At 36.5% G+C, this 16382-nt stretch overlaps 1 protein-coding gene across 1 annotated transcript; it reads left to right on the top strand.

Moving 5' to 3' along the window:
* Positions 1-10490: 10490 nt before the first annotated feature.
* On the top strand, positions 10491-15049 carry LOC133038467 (uncharacterized). Its single transcript, XM_061116632.1, has 9 exons — positions 10491-11143; positions 11345-11422; positions 11534-11594; positions 11760-12391; positions 12541-12686; positions 12773-12830; positions 12934-13128; positions 13749-13885; positions 14923-15049. The coding sequence occupies exons 1-9, from the start codon at positions 10880-10882 to the stop codon at positions 15047-15049; spliced, it is 1698 nt and encodes a 565-aa protein (XP_060972615.1). The 5' UTR covers positions 10491-10879.
* Positions 15050-16382: the final 1333 nt, after the last annotated feature.

A 16382-nucleotide genomic window follows, 5' to 3' on the forward strand; every position in this document is an offset into this window, starting at 1 on the left:
AGCTACGTTGGAGCAGCAAAATGGAGAAATACAATCTCCTTGAGATGCTCTAAAGACTATTCTACAAATGTGGTATGAAGATTGAACTAGTTACTCTCTTTTTAAATAAAAATGGGATAAGATAATAATAATAAATCAAAGTTCAACATATTTACGAGAACATTATCATATGAAGTGTTTATGATATTGTATTATTCAGTTACTTATGATAGTTACTAAACAAAATATTTTTCTATTATATTTTTAAGAAAAAATAAAGTAAGATATATTTTTAAAAAAAACCACTGCTCTCTTATCTATTAATTTCTAAAAAAATATAAAGTATTATAAATTAAAAACTTACTAACTTATATTTTGTGTTGTAATTTAATCCAAATTTGTGTGTGGATATTCTTTTTTTCTTAGTTTAAATATGTCTTTAAAATCATATGAATCAATTAATTTTACTAAATATTTTTTTTATTAAGTATATTTTTCAGACAGTTTTAAATTATTAATAAAATATTCATATTATGTTCAGAGATATGGTAAAAAAATATTATGCTATTCTGTAGTCTAGTTGATGAAATATTTTATATAGGTATACTAGAAATAGTATCAAATTACTAATGTGTGGAAATAAAACATCATATATAAAATGAATGTGTTACTCTTTCTATTGTCAATTGATTTTAAAATGAAACCCTACGTACTTTCCTAAATTTTAACATGGTATCAGAACCAAACAAAAACTTTTGTTGCCTCTACCTTTAACCTCCATTTGGGACCTTTCGGCCAATGTGTGCCTGATCTAATATTGGGTCCTTTGACCTTTTTCAAAAAATCCACAAATTTCTGATGTGTACACCCACAAATTTTCTAATTTGGCCTTGTCGGACTCTTTCAAATGTCACATTCGGCCCTACACTACTACAAAATGACTTATTCCCGTCGGTCCTCAAATTGGTTTTTTTTAGGACTGTCGCTAATAAAGTTACATGACTGTTTAAATCGTCGACTGTAATTGGGTATTCTCAACAGTTTTAAATAGACGTATCGCATCCCTGATAGTTTAATATAGTCACATAAAAATTGAGCGGGCTTTTGTAATGGGAACTTCGACGGTTAGAAACCGTCGGGCATACTATGGTGACGGTTTCTAATCGTCAGGAATGCCAAAGCCTTATTAAACCCCCAAATTCTAGATCTTAACTTCATTTCGCTCTCTCACACTGGTCTCTTTGTCATCTTTGGCGATTCGAGGCCTTCACCACCGATTTAAGCCCTCCACGATCATCAGCGATCGCCTCCACCACTGTCGACACTCCCCTCCACCGATTCAAGCTCTCTATCGTCCTCACTCTCTCCGTCCACTCTCTCTCCTTCCTCAATCGCTCTCTCCGTCCGCTCTCTCTCCTTCCTCAATCGCTCTCTTTCATTTACGCTCTCTCCATTTTCACTCAATCTCTTACTTCGCTCTATCTCTCACTCTCTCTCTCTCATGTGGCAATGACGACCACCACCACTTCTCTCACTCCTTTCTTCTTTGACCATTTGACCCAACAATCTCTAAAAACCCTTACTGAGCCACCACCACTGCGTCTTGGGTTACGGATCACCACTGAGCCACCACCACCGAGTGACCGTCGAGAAATTCGTTGTCGACAGATATTTATATATTTTGTTTATTTATTAATTTGTAAATATTTTATTTATTTATTACTTTATAAATTATATTTTTATATATTTGTTTATTTATATATTCATGAATTTTTAAAGTTATTTTTTTTTACAGATTTATGTTTATATATTTGTGAGTATTTTAATTTGAATTAAAGGTATATTTGTTAGTTTAATTGAATATGCTAAATATTAAATATATAAATGAATTAGATGTACTAGAATTTTATTTTGATAAAGTTAGCTTTTTTTTTTTTGAAGTAACTGTAACAAAAGAGAGAAAAATCAAAGAAACCACGAAACCGTTACAAAAGTAGGAAGGGAAAGCTAAATCCTCCAAACCCAATCCTTATCCTGCCTTAAAGCTTCCCTAGCATTTTGATGGGCATCACAGTTATTATTCCTTGAGATGTGGTGAAGAGAAGAATTAGGGAATGGAGATAAGGATTTCTAAATTAACTCAATAACACTGGGCAAAGCTAAGTTGTCCTTCTAAAAGCTCTTAACCTTTGAGATCAACTGTAAACAATCTGATTCAATATATACAAGAGGAAGCTTGATTGCAGTACACCAATGAAGGCCCTCCAAAAGTGCTTGAGCTTCAGCAAAAAGGGGTGTAGAGGCACCCCATTTTGAGAGAGAAAAACTTGTAATTGGGTGGTTCTGGCTGTTTCGAATTGAAGCCCCCAGACCTGTTCTAAGCTACACTAAATCAAGGGCAGCATCAACAGTAATTGACCATGTTTGAGAGAATGAGCTGCTGGTTCATTTTGTGAAGTTGGGGCCTGATCCGATGCAATGTATTCCAAAGGGCTGAGGTGGGGTTGTGAGAGTTTGGACTTCTTGATAATTCTATGTAACATCCCCGCTTCAAGCCTCCATTGGGTCCTTACACCCACGGAATGAATGGCTCTTATACACGAGTACGTCACTTTAGCTGCTTCCTGGATTGATGACTGACCCTACAGACCAACACGAGTGTTTCCAGCGTGCTTTGTCCTCACTCACACGCTTCCTGGGAAAACTTCCCAGGAGGTCACCCATCCTTGAAATTGCTCCAAGCCAAGCACGCTTAACTGTGGAGTTCTTTCGAGATAGGCTACCGAAAAACAAGATGCACCTTGTTGATATAGGTAGTACCAATCAATCCATTTAAGCCCTCTTCAACTGTGCAGTCCCATACCTACACAGTGTCAGAATCATCCCACTTGACCTTCCCCAGGCGGTGTGGGATTGTACGGCTACCCGCATTTCCCTTACGGATCACGGACTACCGATCGTCACAATCACCCCCCCTTACGGGGTCCGACGTCCTCGTCGACCACACTTCCGGCTGGGTCAAGGCTCTGATACCATTTGTAACATCCCCGCTTCAAGCCTCCATTGGGTCCTTACACCCACGGAATGAATGGCTCTTATACACGAGTACGTCACTTTAGCTGCTTCCTGGATTGATGACTGACCCTACAGACCAACACGAGTGTTTCCAGCGTGCTTTGTCCTCACTCACACGCTTCCTGGGAAAACTTCCCAGGAGGTCACCCATCCTTGAAATTGCTCCAAGCCAAGCACGCTTAACTGTGGAGTTCTTTCGAGATAGGCTACCGAAAAACAAGATGCACCTTGTTGATATAGGTAGTACCAATCAATCCATTTAAGCCCTCTTCAACTGTGCAGTCCCATACCTACACAGTGTCAGAATCATCCCACTTGACCTTCCCCAGGCGGTGTGGGATTGTACAGCTTACCCGGTATTTCCCCTTACGGATCACGGGACTACTGACTGTCACATTCTACAATAATGAACAAACAAATTCTTCCACCTCAATGGGATTGTTAGTAGTTCGGTTAAAGAGAGCATTGTTTCTCCTGTTCCAAATCTACCAAATTAAGCTAATAAATAGAGTGAAAGTATCATTATTAAGGTAATCTAAGCCTCTTGGATAAATTTTTTTAATATCACAATTAAAATTTGAAAGATAAAAGGCTTTGAGAGAAGAATGTTTCCACACAGACTTAGCCCCGGGACAGTGGAGAAGGGCATGGGTAATCGACTCTACATTGTTGTTTGAAAATGGGCAGTAGAGGCTAGCAAGAGATTTCTTATGGAAAAGGTTCAGACTTCAAGGAAGAATGTGGTAGAAAGCTTTCTAGGTGAAGTGTTTTAATTTTGGGAGGGTTTTGGTGTTCCAAACGGTTATCCACCAGTGTTTAAAGCAGTCAGTATTGGATGAAGATGGTAATGTTAATGTGGGGCTGGAGTTGGCTAAATGGTAGGCATAATTGACAGTGAAATTTCCAGAGGGATGATGCTTCCAAATTAGGGTATCATTTGAGGAAGGGTCAATGGGGATCTTGAGAATCTCTTGGACCTGATATGGAGGCAAAAATTGGTGAAGTTTAAAGAAATTCCAGCAACTATCATTATCAATGAAAACGAGACATTGTGATCAGGATGATTAAAGTTATGCAAGAAAGATACCGAGTGCAAACCTGGGACCCAGTTAGGGTCGGTCAAGGAGTGGACCTGCCAGTTCCCACTTTTCAAACAAGGCCTTTCTATAGGAGCTCCCTCCCCCATAAGAGACTTCTCCAGGTATTTGAAGCACAATGACCTTTAAGGGCATTAAGAAAATCATTATTTTTTAAGTATCTAGCTTTAAGGAGAGTGTGAAGCAAGGAGGAAGGGTTGGCCCATATTCTCCAAGCTTGCTTGGCAATTAAGGCTTGGTTGTGATTCGTAAGGGATCTGAAGCCTAGGCCTCCATAAAATTTAGAAGTGCAAAGGATGAACCAGTTTTTCCAGTGTATCTTGCTTTTGTTACTGTAAGAACCCCACCAGAACCTAGCAATAAGTTTATGCAGGGTGTGACAAGTGGTTTTGGGGAGTTTGAAGCAAGACATAGCAAACGATGGTATAGTCTGGACCACGACCTTGATAAGAGTTTCCTTAAAAGCCCTTGAAAAAAATTTCCCATTCCAGATATTCATTTTAGAGGAAACTTTCTGAACAATATAATGGAAATGGGAGTTGTTCATTCTACCAGTGCAGTGAGGTACACCAAGATACTTACTAATGAATCCCTCACAATCTAGACTAAGGGAGTTCCTGAAAAAATCCTTAGAAACATTGGTAGTATTAGGGTAGAACATTACGGTAGACTTGGCTAGGTTCACGGTTTGCCCAGTTGCCTTTTGATAAGAGCTCAAGATTTCCTTGATGGGAATGTTGGAACTTTTAGTGACAGGGGTGAATAAGATGTTGTCATCAGCAAATAGGAGGTGAGAGATCATAGGAGCATTTCTACAAATCTTGAGCCCAACAAAGTGATTGCCATGCTCCTTGACACAAATGGAAGCAGAGAGACCCTTTTGCCACTAACAAGAAGATGAAGGGTGAGAGGGGATCACCTTGCCTGATACCCCTGGTAGGAGTAATGCTCTCAAAAAGGGTGCCATTAATAGAGATGTGATACACAACCGAGGAGAGGCATCTCATTACCAGGGAGATAAAGGTTGGGGGAAAACCAACATGAGTAAGGATGGCTTTGACAAAGCTCCATTTAACTTTATCAAAAGCCTTCTCCATGTCAAGTTTAAGAGCAGCCCAACCCTATTTGCCTCTTTTTCCTATAGTGTATGGCATTAATAAGCTCATTGGAAATGAAGATATTATCAAAGATAAGCCTATCAGAGAGAAAAGCACTTTAATTACAAGAGATTATGGAGTCAAGAACATTTTTCACCATGTTGGCTAAAACCTTGGATATAATCTTATACACGGTGGAGCATAGGCTAATAGGTATGAAATTGCAAAGAGTGGTGGAGTTCTTCTTCTTAGGAATTAACACCAAGATTGTTTCATTGACTGGGGAGATGTCAGAGTGATTATTGAGGACATCGAGGATGGCTATGCAAAGATCCTGTCCTATGGTATGCCAATTTTTTTGGTAGAAATGGGCATTTAAACCATCAAAACCAGGGGCTTTATCCCCAAAAAGGTTGAACAGGGTTGTCTTAATTTCATCCGTGGTGAATGGGCTGGCCAAGGCTAAAGATTGGATAGGGGAAAGGAGACTGAAGATGCCAGTCAAGATGTTAGAGATAACAATTTGATCCTCTCCTTGAGTGGCAAAAGGTCGAATATAGAAATCAAGGAAATGGGGCAGGATTGAAGAAGTGCCTCTAGTTGTGGAACCATCCTCAAGGGTAATGGCAATTCACTCTTACTGGTCACAACTCACGATCCTTCCCATGAAAGTTATGTTGGAAATTATTTTACCAGGATCTTAGATCTACTCACAAGTATGTTGATTAACACCCTAAATATGAACTTTCTAAAACGATAAAATAAACACATATAAAGTTTAGTAAACCTTACATTGGGTGCAGCGGAATAATATGACTCCTTCCGTTCAGATATCTAGCCCTTGATTCCTTTTTGTAGCAGAGCATTATCAATATCTGAACCTGGATCTCTTTCTCTGATTCTTTAGTGCTGAAACTCCTTCTTGTTGAATGTCTTTCTTCACGATCTTCCTCACTATGATTGAGGTATCACTTGCTGTGTGTGGGCACTACTCTCACACTAAGAATTTCGAAATTCAAGAGGGAAGAGAAAGAAGAAGTGGCGGCTAAAGATAGGGAGAGAGAAAGGCTCGGGTTTTTCTCTGAAGGAAAAATAGAAAATTTAAGTGTAATTTTCCTGAAGCCTTCACTATCTATTTATAGCATTCCACTAGGGTTAGGTTTGAATTATTTGGCATTAAAATAATGAAAATATCAGTTTAAATTACCTACAAAAGTGGCCGGCCATACAAAGTGGATTTGGGCCTCACTTTTTGCAATTTTGTAGTTTTACCTTTTCTGCATCTGATTTTCTCAAAAATGCCAATTTTTCTAATTCAACCATTTAAATGCCAATTCTAACTATTTAATAACTATAAATAATTATTAAATAATATTGTCATTTATCATATTTATTAATTGAACCATACAAAGTATCATAATTAACAAATATGCCCCTAAAACTCTTTCTTTACAATTTTGCCCTTACTTAGTGAAAAATTCACAAATAGACGTAGTCTAATTTGAGAATTATAATTGATTAATCAAAACCAATTGTATGAGTCTTACAAGCAATATTATCTCAACTAGTGCGGGGACCATGGGTCTATATAACCGAGCTTCCAATAAGTAGATCAAGAATTTATTACTAAAATTCACTAACTTATTAATTCTTCGTTGAACCTACGCATAGAACTTAGAATTGCACTCTCAGTATATAGAATGCTCTATATGTTCACCATATAGACACATCATTAGTTATCCATTGTTATAATCCTAATTTGATCAATGATCCTCTATATGAATGATCTACACTGTAAAGGGATTAGATTAGCGTTACACCCTACAATGTATTTAATCCTTAAAACACTTAACCCCGTATAAATGATATTTCAACTTATGTGAAATGAGATCTCCACCATTTATTTTCGTTTGATCAAGCTCGAAGGAGATCATCCTTTACTTACTATTCGCCAGATAGAAGCTATAGATTCCATGTTTATATTAGTGCTCCCACTCAATTGCACTACCGTGTTCCCAAAATGTACGTATCACCCTGACCTAAAAGTAGGCTTAACTAACAAATCAAAGAACACGAATAGCCTTTCGAGATTGAGCCTAATCATAACAGGATTAAGATCATTTGATCTAGGATTAACTAGGCGATATTGACTTGAATAGATATTACGGTAAGTTTAATAAATCTAAGTCAAAGTTCAATATCGGTCCCTTCCGATGCATACTCCATGCATCTAACCTGAGCTTTATTTTAACCAATGCTCTGGAAAGAACATAGCACTTCTCCAAATGCAAGTAAACTATGTTGTAGATTATCATATCAATAAAACCCCATGTCTGATAAATCTAGAAAACTTTATTCACATAGTCATGTTTACTTTCCAATGTATTGACAGCACAATAAACAGGATCAAGTATGTGAAAAGGGTTTCAGATGAATTTATACATTATGTACATATAATCATGAAATAAATCATGTGAACCATGCAACATTAAATGTTATTTCTGATCTATATTAATAAGTAAATCTGATTATATTGAAATGAATTTTATTTAGGGCATAAAACCCAACAAGTTATGCAAAAAGTCAATTCAATTTGCAAAAGCTTTATATGAAAAGGAGTAGATACAAGTGGACCGGGCTTGGTGGCATGGGATGATTTATGCAAAACCAAAAAGGAAGGGGGCTTGGGGTTGAGAAGAATCAAAGAATGGAATGAAGCGGCAACAGAAAAGTTAGCATGGGCAATTAAATCAAAGAAGGATACACTATGGGTCAAATGGGTGAATACAAGGTACATAAGGGAGGAGAACTAGAGGGTCTATGAGGTGCCTCCCAACAGTAGTTGGTATTAGAAACAAGTGGTTCGAGTCAAAAAGAAGTTGATGGAGCTAAATACCTTTCCAAAAGATTCAAGACATACGTATTTGATTAATGATGCTTATAGATGTTTCTACCCTAAGTTCCCAACTGTATACTGGCAAGGGAAAGTGTGGGATCGAATGTCTATACCAATGCATAGAATTATTTTCTGGCTTGTGATTTTAAATAGGCTAAGATTGAGATCTAGATTATTTAAATACAATATATGTGAAGAAGAAGAAGGCCTAATATGTGGGCTGAACAAAGAAACATGAAAGCATCTTTTTTTTTTTCAAATGTTACTTTAGTAATCAGGTATTGGCTAGCGTCAAGACTTGGATAAGGTGGACTACTCGTGCCAATAGTGTTCATGGCGTGATGAGATAGATCTCAAATGCTAAAATAAATAGGTTTGGGTGCCAAGTATTCATAGCTACACTGGCAGCAACCATATATCATATTTGGTGGACAAGAAATGGAACTCTATAGAATATGAAGATATACACAATATATTTTATTGTAAAAAGAATTAAACTTGATGTAAAGAGAAGAGCAAAGAGCATTATCTTTGATAAAGTGGCAAAAAAAGATATAGAACTCTTGGAACTTTTGTAAAGATAGTGACAGTCCTACTATAATTGGTAGGGGTGTTTGCATTGCGGGTGGTGCAGTTTTTGACTATTTTTTCAAACCAACCCGCACATGCAAATTTTCCTACTTTTCGAACCGCACCCACACTGCCAAACTATAAAACTGCAGAAACTGCACTGCAAAAAATGGTGCGGTGTGTAACGTGCATGTCAAGATGGCACGTTACAAGCTATCTGATGGCCACAAGTTGGCCAAGTGGCGATCAGGTGGTGGCGCATGTTGTTGTTCATGCTGATGCTTAGTTTGTACGGCAGTGACATTTTCGTAAATATCTTCAATATTGTCCAGATTCAGACGGGACTTGGTATTCACCATTTATTTGGGTATACGAATACAATGGTGCAATCAGATTTGAGAAACTCTGTGATTTTGTATATGGTTTTGCCATATGTCTATAGAGCCAAACTCATGTATGTTCTTGGTAGAAGGCTAAAAGCTTAGAATGCTCTTTAAGGGGGAGTACCTGGTGTTAGCTCTCCACCACCCCAGGGCACCTTGGTGCCAAGTGAGCTACTACTAGTTAGTGGGACTAGTAGGGCGGGCATATGAGGACCATGAGGGGACTCATATGTCTCCATGAGTTGGAATACTCGTGGACACTATCGGGCTGGCCCGGTAGTGCGTCTAAGAATTCTGCCAGAGGTTAACGGGTATGTTTCTCTTGGCTTGCCGGTATGACTAGAACAGGATGTGGCCTTAATCTCTAAGAGACGTTGTGGTGCGTCTTGGTCACGAGTCTCAATACGAGATGACACGGGTAGTCATTCGTGGGCTGATTTGCACCGCGCAGTTTAAGAAAAATTTAAACTGCGATCGCAACGCAAAGAATTTCAAACCACATTTTTTTGCGGTGCGGTCGATTTAAGCGATTTAAGTGGTTTAATGAACACCCAAAGCCAGGCCTAAGTTGAAATGGGCCATAGGAAAAAAAATTGGGCCCGTACAATAAAGATAAATGATATTTTTAAAAATGATTAAAAGTATATATATATTTTCATAGGTAATTTTTTTATTTGGGCCCCTAAAATAAATGCCTAGGATCGACCCTGTGAACACCCCCTAATAATTGGTGATGCTAGTGTTGTAAAAATATGTTGTAGAATCAATACACTTATCTGATTGACCAAAAAAATAATTTAAAATTCATAAAAAAGAATTATATTTATAATAATTTTTTATTTTATTTTGCACGAGGATGATATTTCCTTCTATTTTAAATAAAATAGTTCCAAAATGGTAGAAAAGTCATTCTATTGGATGAAATTATAATACTTTAGAATACAACTAAACAAAATAAAATTAAAATTAATCTCTTTTCACTTCATTCTATTACCTTCAATTAAACACCACCTTAATATCAAATAAGTGGTGCAATTAGCAATGCTATATATATTGATATTTTTGTAAAATATTACTCTCTAATAGTGTGCTAAAATTTATGCCAAATATGATACATGTTAAAAATTAAATCAAATTTAATACAATATATAACTTCGTGTCAAATTTGGCACATAATTAATAAGTTACTTTGAGACACTTTTAGCATTAATGTACTTTTGGCACAATATAATTTTAGCATTAATGTACTTTTTTGTCAATGCATTTTTTTTAGGGAAATTTACACCCTATACTGTTTTTTCCCAATTTATAACTTTTTTACTGTTGCACGGCATTTTCAACATTTATACTGTTTTTTTTTTTTTTTTTTTTTGGCCGGCTTTATCGCCTTTAAAACTTTAGCCGCTTGATGTGAGTGGTGTTTGTTTTCATTGCCACTTGTCACGATAGGGTTTTGCCACGTTTTTTTTTCTTTTTTATAAAAAAAAAGTAATTGTTTTGATTTTGACGGTTATGTGTTATGATGAAAAAGTGTTGTATTTATGTATTTTTCTTTTATTTTTTTCATATTATTTTCGAATCTAAATTTTGTAATTGGTATTCTCTCTCATTTCAACTGTTCATCTTCTTCCCCATTTTCCAGTTTGCTTAGACGGTTGTAATAGTGGGTAGTTTTTTCATTTTAAAAATTTTCAAATCCCATCCCACTATCTTAAACTTCCCTCTCATTTTCCCTCCCATTTTTATTATTTTTGTCTATAAATACCTTCATAGTTCTTCATAATGGCCGTTACTCGTTCATCACCATCTCCGGCCAAAGTTACAAAACCCAGAAAACAATCCCAGAAAACCAGACCCAAATCAAAAATGGGTAAAAAAAATCTGAAAGAGAACCCTCCTAGCCCCACTTCCCCTTCTGTTAAGAGAAAAACCATTGCTGGACCTTCGAAGAACACTAGAGGAAAAAGACCTCGAACTGTTGTTGAAAATTCAGACTCAGATTTTGAGTTGGATTCTGAATTTCTTAAGTCGCCTGTTTCTGTTAAGGTATTTTACTATTTATCTCGTTGTTGTTTTGGGGTTTTTTGTTTTTTGGTTAAATTCGATATTTGAGGTTCATATTTCTGGGTATTTGTTTGTTTTTGTTTATGTATTTGTAATTGTTTTATATATATTGTTCGATTTATTTTTGTGTTTTTGTTAATTTTTTTTTTGTTGTTTTGTTGGTGTTGGTATTTTTTATTTTAGGGCAAGGGTAAATCCCCTGTGAAGGTGTTGCCATCATCAGGTGTTTCTGAAGAAATTCCTGTTAATAGGACGGTTGAGGTTGTGATGTTATGCATTCGGTTCTATGTTTTTTGGTTGTTTTTTTGTTGTTGTTATTTTCGTATTGTTTTTTTGGTGTTTTATCAGTGTTTTCATTGTTCTGTTTTTTAGGATTGGGAATGCAAGTACACTCGATCTCAATTTTATCATTCTGTGAGTAGTAACATCTCAAGTTATTACTCGTTCTTGGTGACATTAAGAGAATTTTAACTGAAAGGCAATTGGAAATTTTTTCAAAATTCGTGTTTGGTTATTTTCTTCGAATTCCCGAGTACATAATTCATTACCAATTGTTGCGTATCGTTTGCGTCGAGGGAGGTTCACTAATGGGTTGGAGTTTGGGTTTGTGTCCAAGGGAAATACCTTAGGTTTAGTATTGAAGAGTTTGCGTTGGTCACGGGGTTAGATTGTCATGTTGATTCTGATTTTTATAAGTTTAAGCAAGATGATAATGAATTGGTCAAATCTTGTTTTAAGGGGTACAAAAAAATTACCAAGGCTGCTATTCAGACTGCTTTTATTGCTGACAATCTTAAGGATAACGACGATCTTGCAGTGAAGTTGGCTGTATTGTATTTTGTGCAGTGTTATTTGTTAGGTGGTCCCCCGGGTAAAGTTGTTTCGTTTGAGGAAATAGATGTTGTGGATAGTGGTCGATATAATGAATTTGGGTGGGGCAAGCATTGTTTTGATATCACTATGCATTCTTTGAAGGGTAAGATAGATTCTGGTTATAAGAGGGTAGTTCGTAGTGACGAGGATGGTGGGTATTACAGGTTATTGGGTTTTCCTTTGGCTATTCAATTCTGGTTTTTCGAGTGTTGCCCGTATGTTATTGGGAAACTATCCTTGTACTCAAATGTTGGCATTCCAAGGATCTTGAATTGGCCTAAATTACCCAAGGACAAGGAGGGTATGGTGAAAATGGATGTCATGAACACCCTCATTTTCGATCGGTCTTTGAAAGAGGTAATCCTGTTGTTTTTTATTATTTTTTCACTGTTGTTTTAATGTTGTTTTTGTATACATTATTTACACTTTATGTTTTTATTGTTGTTGTTATTTTATAATTTCAGTTTCATGTGCATATTGTTTTTTGTTGGTTTTTGTTGTTTCAGTTAAAATTAAGAAACCTCACTCCAACTTCCGTTGAGAGATTGAGTTTGAGCCTCACTGATTTTTCTCCTGGTGAGACTACTCCCGAGGCCGTGAAATTCAAAATTAAAGGTGGTTCCAAGCCTCGTCGGTCAACTCGGCTTGATGGGTTCTTCTTCATCAATCGCTCATGAGAATGTCTCCCGAGTTGAGTTTGAGGAATTTAAAAAGTGTTTATCTGTTGTTGTCACAAAGGCAAGGGATTCTTATGAAATCTGTCGAGATGAACAAGAAGCTGGACATTCTTATTGAGGTTTTTTTTTTTAAAATTGTCATTACTTTTTCTGTTATTTTTTTAATAGTGTTTTTATGTTGTTTTATACAGTTACTTATGTTTATTCTTTTTTTCTTCTCAGTCATCCCAAGGTGGTCCCACTCACAATGGATCTCAGTCTGAAGATGCTCTTCGTACTTCAGAAAATGAGGATGATGAAGATTCCACTTCGGAGGAAGACGAGGATGATAAATTCGACGATGACAAGGGAGATGATCATCATGACGATGAAACCGATGATGATGATGATGATCCGGTGGAGATGGTGTTGGTGCCGGTCAGATGAGGCTCACACGGCGATGTTCGTAACGATGAGGGTGTTGTTGTCCCCGCGGTTGTTTCGAGGGATGATGATACGGCAAGGTCGATGATGCCAAGAATTCCGAAACCGTGGAACCTATTGCAGATCAAACAAAGTGTGTTTCTTGTTTGGACATCATTTTTGGTTTGTGCTTTTTTTGTGTGTTTCTCGTGTTTTGTGTTTGTTTTTAATAGTGTTTTACCGTTTTTTTTTGTTATCACTCGGAATTAGCCTCAAGGTGGGGAGGAGAACATTGATGTTGATGCAACAATTGCATCCGCTTTGTTAAAGTCATGGAGAATTTGGTTTGTGTTTATGTTTTTTTTTTTATATTTGTATTTATTTGGTATTATATTGTTGTTTTTATGGTGTTTTAATTGCTTCGTTTGGAAATTAAAACATAAGTCTTTTTTATTTATCCTTTCTCTTTTTTAGATTGGTTCCTCAACTCATGCCCCCCGCTCCCGTTGACACTTCGAGAAGACTAATCTTCGAAATGGTTGTTTTTCAAGAGACTCCTATTTTACGTCCTCAAAAGAGGGATCGAAGAAAGGAGCCGTTTTTGAAATCCCCATTCATCGAGCTTGCTTCTGCAGGCATCTAAATCGAGTTCATCCCCTGCTTCTCCCGATGATTCCGTGTATAAGGTCGTTAAATATGTGCGTGGTTTGTGCCCGTTGGACAACAAGATTGGTGAACCCGTTGATCCGCAATTGGAAGCCGATTTTGTCAAGTGGGTTGATTCGGTGTCTTAGAAAGCACAAATCTAAGTAAGTATTTTTGTATGTGTTTTCGCCGGTGTATATCCGTTATTGTTTTCTATTTTTTTTATTTTTTCATTTCGTTTTGATTTTTTTTTTTTTTTTTTTAGCACAACAACGAATGTGTATTGTAAGGGTAAGGACACTATATTTCCGCCATTTCGTTTTGGTGTCGAGGACATCAAGAACAAGATGTGGTTTCACAACCTTGCCTACCCTAATTGTTTCCTTACCAATTCTGTAAGTTTTTTTTTTATTATTATTATTATTTTACATATTATTTTCTTTATCTATTTTTTTTAATGTTTTTAAGTGTTGTTACTCGTTAGTTTTTCATAAGTTTGAATGTTTTTTCACTTACTTTTTTTTATCTCGTTTGTTCAAAGACATTGACATCATTTTCTATTATCTTCGTAAGAAAATAATGTACTCGCCGAGCCGAAAATCAAAGTCACCACAACTCGATTGCCTCTTTTGTTCTAGCATAACAACTTTGTATGAGAGGTTTGTTGAGGAAAACAACGATATATCTGTTGTCTCTTTCTCACAATGTGGCCCAAGACATTCAAGGTGGTAAGATATTATGTGCCACTCCTTGGCATTTGGTTGATCATGTCATATGCCTATCAATGTAAAATTACAGATCATTGGATTTGTGGTCGTCTTAACATAGTTGACGGCGCATATATCTGTACAATTCATTGCGTTCGGGGAGGTATATGATCGCTTTGCCAAAGAGGCTTGCAAGCCTTTCTCTCGTTATTTTACCATATTACTTCTCTATGTTAGACTTTAAAGGCCTTCGCAACGAAACTAAGTTTAGCACTATGGGCAGATTCCCTATTGTCTTGTTGATGGTTTACCCGAGCAGTCACAAAGTAAGTTTTATGTTTAGTGTTCAATGTTTTTTCACCGGTTGTTTGTATTTTTATTTTTTTGTTGTTGACTTTGTTTTTTATCGTTGTTATCATGTTGTCTATTTTTGTGTTTTATTGTTTTTTTTTTCCAGTGATTGTGGTGTTTTTGTTGCATCATTTGCTGAGTATTTCATTGATGGCAAACCCATCCCATCCTCTGATTTTGATGTGGAAATTCACCGCGATCGTTTGGCTGCGTATTTTATCAGTATGGGATGAAGAAGCAAACCGAGAACATTGAAAGTGAATCCGAGGCCCTCCCAAACCTTCCCCAAGAAGTGATTTGCTTTTTCAATCGACCGTTATTGTTCTTATAGTTTTTTAATGTTGTTTTAATGTTTTTCTTGTTGTTTTTCGTAAACAAACATTGGTGTTCTGTTGTTTTTCCTTACGCTTTGTGTGGACAATATGTAATCTTTTATTTTTGTATGTTTTTTCTTATTATTTTTATGTACAAACAAGTTGGTATGTTAAAGTTGTTTGTTTTTTCATTTCGATCCATTCTTTTTTTGTTTTTTTTTTTCTTATAGTTTATCTCGTTTTTTGAATCCAAATATTCATTTCACTATTAAAAGCACAAACCGTTTCAATAACAAACTTCATATATATATTCAATTTAGTATCCAACATCTTTTAATATCCAATCTGAAGTATCAACAATTCCCAATGTAATCAATGTTTTTCAAATAAAAAACCGTATTCCCTTGTTTATTTCGTAAATTTAAATTCCTCAATATCTAATTCTCATAACGTAAGTGTAGTTTTCTTTTGTTGTTTCACTTTGTTGTTCCGTTGTTGTTTTCATTCCCTTCTACGTCTTCGCCGCATGTTCTTTTGTTATGCCCCCGCTCCACATTTGCCGCACTTGTCAGTGTTGATCCCTTTCCCATCCAAATTCTTCCTTCTTAATGTTTTTGGTCTTCTCGATTTTACTCTTTCATGTGGAGGCAAGATCGTAATATTTTTCACTTCTTCCGTACCTCCCCATTCACTTTGGTGTCCTATCGGGTAAACCGTCCCCGAATAAGTTGCCGGCCATTTTTTTGTGTAGAATTCGAGCAGTGGTGTGTACGGGTCCATGTTCATCTCCTCATCACGGCCCTTGCGTGCCCGCATGGCATTTCATCTATTTGGAACTCGTTGCACGTGCATGTTCTTTTTTCTAGGTCTACTTCCCACGATTCTTTCATTCTTGTTACCTCAAACAAGTAACTGTTTGTCGCTTTAACTCGTTTTAAATTTTATTGAAAAAAAAAATCAAACCTAGTCATAATTCATATAACAACAATACAAAACTATTGAAACAAAGACTACAACAACACTACAACACTACAAAAAAAAAACATAATTAATATTTTACCTCCGCATTCAATGAGTATGTGTAATTCTTCAACGGTATGTCTTCTCCGATTGGTGATAGCTTAGTTGAAGGTGTTTTGTGCTTTTGTCCTATTAGTATGCGTCCATTGTTGCACCAATGCTCTCAAGCATTCTAGCAGCGTTGTAATGGGTAGCTCCCTTGCTGCCAAATTTGCAGCTGTTCAAAGGATTC

Source organism: Cannabis sativa, chromosome 5, assembly GCF_029168945.1.
Source record: "Cannabis sativa cultivar Pink pepper isolate KNU-18-1 chromosome 5, ASM2916894v1, whole genome shotgun sequence".
NCBI lineage: Eukaryota > Viridiplantae > Streptophyta > Magnoliopsida > Rosales > Cannabaceae > Cannabis > Cannabis sativa.

Bases quoted from the DNA above. Each gene is read 5' to 3' on its own strand.
- LOC133038467 (XM_061116632.1), top strand. From the start codon at position 10,880: ATGGCCGTTACTCGTTCATCACCATCTCCGGCCAAAGTTACAAAACCC. The intron at 11,144-11,344 runs GTATTTTACTAT...TTTTTATTTTAG, and splicing joins AGTCGCCTGTTTCTGTTAAG to GGCAAGGGTAAATCCCCTGT. The intron at 12,687-12,772 runs GTTCTTCTTCAT...GTTGTCACAAAG, and splicing joins CGGTCAACTCGGCTTGATGG to GCAAGGGATTCTTATGAAAT.